A 10,437-nucleotide genomic window follows, 5' to 3' on the forward strand; every position below is an offset into this window, starting at 1 on the left:
ACCTACTAGCACTAAGTTGCTAACTGGTTAGCAAGATAATTCCGACAAACCAGCCATAACCAAACATGCTTGCGAACCTTCCACCTCAACAATCCCGCCCCCTTGATAATCAACCAATCACATTCACTTTATTCACTTGTGTAAAATTTTGCACACCTGGGAGAATTTGAAAATGCAACAGTCGGAACAGCTGCTTCCCTATGATTTTAAGCTGCTACTTTGTTGCTGACGTCCAGCAGACCAATATAAATGCAGCTTCACTGGACTGACGAGGATGTGAGTTGTAAAATGCAATAAAAAAAAAGAGTTCAATTTGTAAGATAACATTTGAAAAGTAACATATGAAAAATAAAAATAAAAGGAATATGAGAAAACTGTGAAGTTACACTCAAAAAATGTCTTTGTATAAAGTTTTTTCAAAGTATTGATTTTTTGATTGCATTGTTTTTTTAAATTTTCATTCCAAGGAAACCAAATGTAATCTATACAATAGAAACTGTGACAAACCAAACACCCGACACCCAATCAGGTCATGTTTCCTGTTAAATCCACCTCAGAATGATGCGTAGATCACATTTATTTGTAATCTAAAGAATGTAGGAGAGTAAATGGTTGCTAATTCCTCATCACTCTGCTGAGCTTTCAAACTACGGCCATATGGGTAATATTAGGCCTAATCCATGCCTGTCCCCTTTTATAAGTTTCAAACATTTCCTCTCAAGCCTTTTTCCACCAAAACTTAAGGCTGTAGTGTTCAACTTATTGCAGGAATCTAGTGGGAATAAAGCGCGTCCTGACCCTCTCTGTCTCTCTGCCATTCTTCCACCCCCTTCTTTATTTTTAATTTCTCGTTTTTTTTTGTTTTTTTTTCCTCTATTGCTGTGGAGCCTGGTCTTTTAAGCGGACCTCTGGAACACGGGTCTGAGATGAATGGAGGGACAGCTGTGTGAAAGAACAGGACATTTGGATTTTCCATCACTGGCTGTTCAGGCTGTGTGTGCAGCTCCCTGCTGCTGGGTTGCACCACAGATATCTTTGAAATGTTATTACAGGGATCGCTGCAAATATTAAGGCGGCAAAGAAATTTGTAAATTGAATTAATAAAATTTTTTCTACAGTACTTGGTAAAATGTTTGCAAAATGTTGAAATTCTGCATATTCTTTTGGTAATTTTTTTAACATCTTTATAGATCAGGACTTTGCTGCGTTGACTACAGAGGAGTTGGTTCCTGCAGCTCAAGAGACCTCCGTGAAGAGGCTGGTGGTCGGACCTCTGGACATCAGGCTGCACAGTAGTGCCGTCCACCGCATCCTCAAGATGATCACCTGTGCCATGGATCACGAATATGAGCCTTATTGCAAACCACAGCAAGGTTTGCTTACTTTTCTTAGTCTTCATATCCATTATGTCTGCTGACATAATCCTTTCTTCAAGACACATATAAAAGGAGTAACTCTGTAAACTAAGAAAGTCTGAAGCAGATTCTCTTAAAGTCGTAGGGAAATCATATTTAAATGTCAAATCTTTCTGGCTTAAACATGTATATAAATTTACACTTTATCAGATGATATTCTCTATCTAAAACAAATCCACAGTCTTAAAATCTGTGGGGTTTTTTTGTTATCTTATGCAGGCCAGTTAGTTATACGTCAGCCTGAACACCTAAATTCGGCCAATCATATCATGGTCATCTGTCAATAAAATTTTTTCAGTCATAGTATCTTGATTCATGTGTCGTAGCTAATAAATGCAACGGTTGAAATAAGAAATCAGAATAATTTCCTTTCCCATTGAGTTCCGTCCCAGTGTTCACAGGGATGGACGTCTGTGTCTTCAGCAGGCGTAGAGCTAACAGAACTGGCAGCGTTGCGAGGCAAGGGCTCAAACATGTACGGCTGTAAGCCTTCTACACCAAACCAAGCTTCTGCCGTCCTGGCGTCCTCTTCAACAACAACTTCTTCCCCGCTTTCCTCCTCTAAATAAAAAATGTTTGATGGAGGAGACTCATTCACGACCTCCGACACTAAACTCTCCTCCTCTAGCATGTTTCTGCTCTCCATAGTGTTCCTTAACTTTTCGTTTCTAAGTCACCAATTTAGTGCTACTTGGTCCCAATGAAATTTCCCATTTGGAACCTACTAGCACTAAGTTGCTAACTGGTTAGCAAGATGCTTCGAAGAATCCAGCCACAACCAAACTTGCTTGCGAACCTTCCGCCACAAATATCCCACCCTCTTGATAAACAACCAATTTAAATTCACTTTATTCACCCGTGTAAAGTAGGGCACCGCTCCGGAGAATTCGGAAATGCAACCATTGGAAGAGCCATTTCCCTACGACTTTAAGCCTGGCATACACTGTACGTTTTTTTTTTTGGCCTTTTCGGGCCGATTTTCCAGTTGTGCGAGAATTTTTTGGATCAGTCCGAGTTTCGTCCTACGTCGTGTAGTGTACGGGAGGTAACGAGGGCGGATTAGCCTCTCACGACCACCCCCCGATCAGGAATCGTAAGATCTGTAGAAAATCAAACATGTTTGAAATTCAGTCGGCCGTCATAGGGTGTTTGTAGGCAAATCCTGCTGTTGAAGCCCTGCGGTTTCGTCGTACAGTTTAAGCTGTAGCTCCGTGCAATGATTGAAAATATCTCACAGTGTTTGATGATCATTCTTTCTTTACGTTTTCATAAGATCGTGCCTTTAATGTTATGAACAATTCAATTCTTCTTTCTTAATCTTCTTAATAAAGCATTTTTTTTGTTTGTTTTCAGAAGTAACTGAGGCGTGCCATGGTCCATCAACCCCAGAGGAGATTTCTCGTTTAGAGGAGTTCATCCCGACCAGACTCACTTCCGTCACTCTGCTCCAAGTCTCTGTGACTGTCTCAATGGCGGAGTTCAACCTTCTTCACACCCTTCTTCCCGTCATTATGGGATATAAGGTAGCTCCCGATCAGATTGCTAGAGCCTTTTAATGTTCTTCTCAGGTCTGGTAAATGTTCAGTGTCAACATCCTTGTTTTTGTTTTTTTTAGGCTACTCCAAGACCGGCCTCTGTTCCAGTGTTTCAGCCGCTGCACCCGCTACCCTCCGTTCAGTTTCAGGTTGAAAGGGTGAATTTTGACCACTCTGTCCCAATGTACGGTCCAGAGCTGGTCAGTACCGTCAGCAGCCTTAGCCAGCCCCCAGACAACCTGCTGCATCACTGCTATGCACATCTCTACCTCAAGGTGAGCCGCAGAATATGAAGGAATGCCTAATTTAGCTCACACTACTTCAGCTACATAATCGAACCGATTCCATCGCAATGCACTTGCATACCCCTAGTGGTATGCAAGTGCATTGCAAGAGGTACATGAAAATATTGCATTTCTCATGGAATTAAATAAAATAGGGCTGGAATCTGTTCTGCTTGTGAGGACCCACCTGAAAAATGAAACAAGCTTTTTTCAACCAAAAATTAAGTTATTCTTAAATGTTTTAAGTTCACCTTCAGCTTTGACACACATCAAAACCAAGCAGAGGAACGGCTGGATGTAGAGAACAGGCTGGGATCAGCTGTTTTACCACAACCTGATCTCATCAAAGCGAGCTGAGGTGCCATTAATGATGATATTAAAGTCAAACAAATGGAGCCAGTCTGACTATAACTTTTGTTCTGTAATTGTTTCCAATTCATTAACTTGTAATGTGAATAAAGGGGAGTTACTCAGAGGAGCTCCAGTTTAATAAAGGCAGATTTATAATATGGTTTTATTTTGTATTTATTTTGATTCCTTTCCCTCTTTTGGGCACCATATTTATGTTGATTTTTTATATGTTGGAAAGAATAACATGCCAAATAATTAAATGCTCAAGTTAAAAAGATTAAATAAAATACTCCTTATTTTTTAATTAGATATTGTACATTCCACTTTTGGGCAATCATCAATACTTTTGACTGAGTGGTACTCATGGTAAGAAAAAATGTTCAAAGGGGTACATTAGTCAAAGAAGGTTAGAAACACTTGATTAGAGGTTCAATCATATGATGATTAGAACTCCTATGTGGGCTCTTTATTTTACATGTGGTTGACAGCAGCTAATTGGAGATCTTACAGCTATTACATATATTCAACAGGCATTCAAGATTAACACTATTGACTTGGTTATTTCCTGAAAAGAATATCTCTTTCTTCAACCGGTTTTAAATTAAAAACGGAAAGCCCATTAATTCAGATTTCTGCTCTATTACCCGACACTAAACAGCTCTTTGGAATGACACGTATGACCTTTGTGTGACCTTGGCAACTCCTTTGTATTTGGAGGTAAAATCCGAGGAGTGAATATCGTTCTTCATGACCAACAGTGGATCTTTGATCTACTTCAGGGTTTCACATCTACTGAGTTGTTTCTGCTGTAAGAAAGCTGTGCTTTAATTTATTTTTTATAGTTGCTGCTCTGAGACATACATTAGAGGAAATCGCTGTATTATGATACCCTGCTGAGAGAAACGGCTGCTTTGTTTCATTCAGTATCTTGCAAATTTTAAGCAGACTTAAAAAAAATTGAAATCAGCTGCTTTGAAGCAAATAATGCAAAATGATATTTCATCACAAGCTGAGGTTACACGTGGTTGTTATTATCAGAAAGAAAAGGTTGAAAACTGTTATGAACCACACATCTCAGAGTTTTTAGAAACCTGTTTGGAGTCTAGAATTGCTCCGTCCTGTTCTGCAATGATGCATCAGGAGCCTTAGAGCCAGAAAAGCAACTTATATGAGAAGGTCTGGTTAGACGCTGACAGCATTAACAACCAATCAGTCATGTGACATAAATGTTTGGTATACCATTTGCCATTCGGGAAACCTGGGTTTCCATCTTCTGTTTAGGGCCCTGTCACACCTTACCGATTTAGACAGCGTATGCCTGACGTCACGGAATCTCCTAAAACACTGAGATACGCTGAACTTTCTATGTACTTTTGCAATTTCGGGTGTATACATAGAGTATTCATAACGAGTCCAGAGCTTATGTCCAACGACAGTCTAAGTTATGCTTTATGCACGGCAGCGTAATGCCCATGAAATGATGCACAAGCCAGTGTCCTGAGGGGGGAAGCAATGCACCCGGAGGCGCCTGTCCTGCATAAAAACATGTCTTTGATCACTGTATTAAAGGAGAATTTTTTTTTTTTTTACATTTGGCCCTTTTTTTTTACGTTATTACATCATGTTCTACTAACCCATATTAGTTTTGTGTCATTTGAAGCTGATCTGAAGATATTCCGTTAGGTTATATCCAAGAAACGTCCTTCTATGGGCAAAAACTTGAAGGCACAAACTAAACTGTTCATAATTTATTCTTTATGGTACGCCAGCATTCATAACATTTAGGCGAATCACTGTCCCCCAGACATGCGCGGTTATATTTTTTAGACTTATATCTTTTAAAAACAAAGTGTATGACGTCATCCACGCACCGGACTTAAAAAAAACAACAACTTTATTTAACCAATGTATATTACACCAGGCGGCTACGCTCTACTCCTTCTATTCATTCGGCGAGCTAATCTGAATCGTTCAATTCCATTTGGAGAGTGAGATCATCTGTGCCGTTCCCCTAGCTGCCGTCAAAAAAAAAGAAAATAATTAATAATAATAAAAAGAAAATAATTCTAATTTTAAAGAAAAATAAAGAAGGTTTGCAGTTGCAGCAGATTCAGCGTCATGTCTGCTAGGAAGTTTGTTGGTAGTGGGCGTGAATGCAGGGAGCATCCATCACTCTCACCTTCACGTCACCCTATGGTGGGGATGAAGCCTGGATGATAACAGATAGTTTCCTCCAGTGAACCTCCTTTATACCAAAACGCTGCCGATATGGTATTATAGAGTAGCTGTAAGTTAGAAACGCGTCCAGCTGTCGTACGGAACACATCAAATGCTCAAAGTTTCTCAACATACTTGCCGTACGTCAATATGTGCCATTGTGCTTCAGCGTACTTCAGCATGCTCATAACTTATCCAACGAATGCCAGCGTTTTTGAAAGATTTTCCATACGTCAGGCATACGTTGGTCTAAAACGTCAAAGTTTGACAAGGGTATTGGTGGCTACATTTTTTTTTTTTCTGGAAAAGCCAAAACCTTTTGTGAAATCGAGGCAGTTAGAATTTTGCAGTTGTCATCAACTTTTTCTGATGTGATGGCATTTATCGGTTAGCAGAGCGCTAGGTTAGCGCTGCCGTTTATCAACAGTTTTCCTAAAAACTCCTGAGGGATTTTTATTCAAGCCTCTGGCTCCTATGAATCTGTTATGTGCCAACATTTCACACCTCATTCAGTTTATTCACCTCAATCTGTGAGAAAAGCACAGCTAGCATCAGAGGTAGCGAGAGCTTTTTATTGCTAACTGTCAAGCAACAAACCTAAAGGAACGGTTTATGTAATGAGGTGCAATATACTCTGCTGAAAGATCAAATGTTTACTCTGGTTTCTACCCTGAATGTTTTATTTACTTTTCTGTTTCTGGTTGATATTCTCACTCTCCATATTAGAAATTAAATATTGTCTCACCAGTCTCATCATGCTCTGGTTTCTATGTTTGTATCAAGATGAACCAAAGATCAGAAGCAAGAAAAAAGATTAATGAAATACAGTAATTGTTGTCAACAATTATCATGATCAGCAGATGAAATATATAGAAAAGTTTAACCTCTAAATTACTTTGGTCCCATCTATCCAGCATAGTCAGCACATTTAAAGAGGATTCAGCCTCACTTTTGCTCATGCTTTAACTAAATTCAGTTTGTTTCTTTCTTTTTTTTCCAATAGAAAATAAAATAATTTTCTGTTTGAATAAAATTCTTTCCGAATTATATATAAAGTGTTAAGTTTTTCTAAAAAACGAGCTGGTTTGACCCCGTCCAGTCTTCCAGGTTGTTTTTAAAAGCAGGATGTTTACGGGATGTCTTTCTGGACGTCCTTATCAAAGGGTCACAGCGAGGTTAACAGTCAGCTGGCCACTCGCCCAGGATCCTGGTGACCCATCCCTGTCGGTGTTATTAACTCTGCCTCTGGATTTTGGCAGCCGGACCAGAACAAGGGTGGAGGTCACTCTGGTGGCAATTCACCTAATTCAGGAAGTGGTTTAAAAGAGCTTATCTTAATCTACCTTTATTGATGCTTTCTGTTGGTGACATGGTATCTGTCATCAGGGGAGGGGTCAGCTAATTTCTCACTTTAGCAAGATTATTGGTAGGAGCTCAAAGTGGTTGTTTGCTTTACAAGGTCATAATGGAGAAGTGACTCTACTAGGGTGTGTGTTTGAGTGGGGGGCATGAAGTCGTAGATTAACTTTTTGGATTTGCAGATTGTAATTTAAATGGAATATGGGTCATTACTAGGTTTTATTCAACAGTGTGATTTTAGTCCTCTGCTTTTGTTTTGTTTCTGTTTTTTTAACCCCTTCTTGTTTTTAACCTACCCCTCGTCTGTGCAGGTGTTTGGGTTCCAGGCCGGCTTAACATGCCAGGATCGCACGGGGAGCTTTCTGCCTCTCATCTCCATCATCCCTGCCTTCAGCACAGCCATCTATGGGAAGCTCATACAGCTGCCTGCTCTTTGGTGAGTGTTGAAAGTTGAGGTCGATGGATACCGATGATCTTAACAGTCGAACGTTCAGAGACACCAATGGCACTCTGGACCCTTTACAATGGCTGTTAATGATTAACAACTAATAGTTTTGAAGAAAATATAACAGATTGCATTCTTAGAAGCTCCAGGTTTTTGAACGGATATTCTAACTAAATGTTCCCAAATTACATTAAAAGAACTGGAGATGTATTTCCATCTACTTTTTTGTAATAATCTTTAGTTTTTTTTGTTTTCTGTTATACATTTTTCAACAAATTATATTCTATAGAGCAAAGGTCACGTATTAGTCTGGATCCGGACCCACCTGCTGGCTAATCTGGACCCAACCTGATTTAAAACATTCATATATTACTGCATGTTGTTCAACGACAGTGTCTAACTTCGCTTATCCCGCTTCTCCTGTTACTATGGTAAAGCCCGTCCAGGACCAGGCTACACGTGATAAAAATTATCCAATGAGCTGCTGTCAGTCTGTGTTGCTGCTGCTGCTACTTTTAGACACAGCAGGCAAACCTGTGGCAAGCCGGGCGATGGGAAAAGAAGGAGAAGATGATGAGAAAAAGAGAGCAGAGAAAGTGTGGACTGCTGGAAGAACTGCGGTGAACTGGTGACAGAAAAGTGAAATGGTGCTCAAAGATGACCCTGAACATTTAGAGGATGTTTGAATCAACCTGCTGCTGTGAAGCAGGATTCTCCACCATGAACAGAATCAAAAATAAACATGGATCCAGGCTCAAAATGAGCACCTTGATATGTGCTTTAGAATGGCTTTGTCTCCATTTAAACCCAGGTTTAAAGCCTTGCAGGGCAGCATAAAGCCCACCGCTCTCATTAAGCCATAGAAAAGAAAGAAAATAACAAACAAACATTCAGTTCAGGTGTTTTATAAAATGTTTAAATCAGGAAATTGTGTATATAACAAACTGAACGATTGTTCTACTTTAGATTTAAAAAAAAAATAACATGGATTCATAAAAAGCTCATGTTATTTCAGTGTTAAATTCTGTTTAAAGTAATGGATTATAATTAAAAATGACTCTGGACCTTTACTGGTTGATCATTTTCTTTATATCTTTTCCTCCATTTCATGATAAAATTGACACAAAACAAATCTCAAGTATTAAACAAAGAAGAAACATTTATTGAAAAAACAAACAAAACATCAATAGATTGTCAGATTCTTTTTATAATGTAGATTGAGAAAGAAAAATCAATATATGCCAAAGGAATCGATGCAAACATCAACAGCACCTATCAGGGATCGGTTAGACTGATTTATAAATTAATTGGCATTTGTTTAAAAAAAAAGAAAGAAAGAAAATCGATTGATCTCCAGCTTTGCTAGCTCTAGGAGTAAATAATCTTAATTTTATTTGTTTTATAGGATATGCGGATAAAAGGAAAACAAAACAATGAGAGTAAAGTAGATGTTGAACATTCTTCACGATAATCTAACTTCTAATAGGCTTAAATGTGTAATATTCTTTAGAGACCTTTAAGGTTTTCATTCCTGTCTTCCTCCTGCAGGTTAAACAGTTTTGAACATATTTGATCCATGTGGGGCCATTATTCACTCCAGCACCATTATCAGTGACCTTATAGTTTGGAAACTCCCCCGCGCTCACCCTGTGCCCTCTCTCTCACACCTCGCAGTCAAAGTGCCTGTTAAAGCAGGAAACCTGGGCCAGAAATCCCACCTTGGGAATCGATTTCGCCCATTAGTTTAGACTGAAACATGTGAAGAACAGCAGACGGCTTCAACTTTCCTGACTTCTTCTCCAGACAAGTAATCAATCTGCAGCAATGTCACTGTCCCGCTGTCATGGCAACCAGTTGGTCTTTCAGCAGAACCTGAATTTCTGTGATCTCTGCTACTAATAAAGCATATGTGCTTTGTGTTTGATCTCTGCTCTCCACCAAGGCTTCATTACCTCTCTGATGGGGGATAGTTGGACCCTGATATCTGCTGGGCTGTAAACATCAACTTTAAATCATAACAACATCATAGAAAGTTTGTATGCAGCCTATAAGATAAGAAATGTTATATATTTGATTGGAGATGATTAGGTTGCCATTGCAATATTGCTGAGTGGATTAAAGAAAACTTAAAATACAACATTAAATTTATTTATTTATATATATTTAAGCGTCAGGAGTTTAAGTTCTAATTATGCTCAAATATATTTGACCAATTGATCAGACTGTTAGGCTTCAGTCACTCAGCAGCTCAGTGCGACCTGTCTTTTCCTGGCAGGCCCAAATTCAACCTGATATCAGTAAATTGGACCACTTTTATATGTGGTGCTACATCTGACAGATTTCCAACACTTTTCATAGCCTCTGCGATCATTAAATGAATCTGGCATTTGATCAGAGGCTCTGACTGAGAGTCTACATGGACTTCTCTCCCTGCAGCAGCCGCTGCTCCTCAGAAGCTTTGTAAATAGAGTTTCCCTCTGTTGTCTTACCTGTAATTCTCTCATTACAATGTTGTCCTGATCTGTGTTGTGCATGAGCGTGTTCATTGAATGACGTTCATTGAATACTTCATATTTTAAATGAATGGTGAACTGATCAGCTTTCAAGTCATGCACATGAACAGGAGCGGCGTTCACTCAGAGAATAATGAATGACACACACAGCGATTAATTGATAACGACACTTTTCATTAGATAGGTCAGTTTTCATTGGTCAGCTTTTCTCACGGAAAACAGCATGACAGAGTAGCATGTCTACTGCTAGTACTGGTCTTCATCATTCAGACTCTGAATCTGCTGGTATTTCTTTTTTTTTTTTTGAACAAATTTTTT

The 10,437-nt window shown here is 39.1% G+C and overlaps 1 protein-coding gene across 1 annotated transcript in view; it reads left to right on the plus strand.

Annotated features, from left to right (window-relative positions):
• Positions 1 to 7,597, plus strand: part of LOC107102267 (vacuolar protein sorting-associated protein 13B-like) — a gene marked incomplete at its 3' end in the record, with an annotated part of 78,672 nt that extends 71,075 nt beyond the window's left edge. Inside the window, exons 13-16 of the mRNA XM_015401498.1 lie at positions 1,191 to 1,373; positions 2,769 to 2,938; positions 3,031 to 3,225; positions 7,473 to 7,597. Coding sequence (XP_015256984.1) covers positions 1,191 to 1,373; positions 2,769 to 2,938; positions 3,031 to 3,225; positions 7,473 to 7,597 — 673 coding nt within the window. The remainder of the gene's footprint in view (positions 1 to 1,190; positions 1,374 to 2,768; positions 2,939 to 3,030; positions 3,226 to 7,472) is intronic.
• Between the last annotated feature and the right edge of the window lie 2,840 nt (positions 7,598 to 10,437).

Source organism: Cyprinodon variegatus, unplaced genomic scaffold (assembly GCF_000732505.1).
Source record: "Cyprinodon variegatus isolate N-32 unplaced genomic scaffold, C_variegatus-1.0 Scaffold1226, whole genome shotgun sequence".
NCBI classification, from domain to species: domain Eukaryota; kingdom Metazoa; phylum Chordata; class Actinopteri; order Cyprinodontiformes; family Cyprinodontidae; genus Cyprinodon; species Cyprinodon variegatus.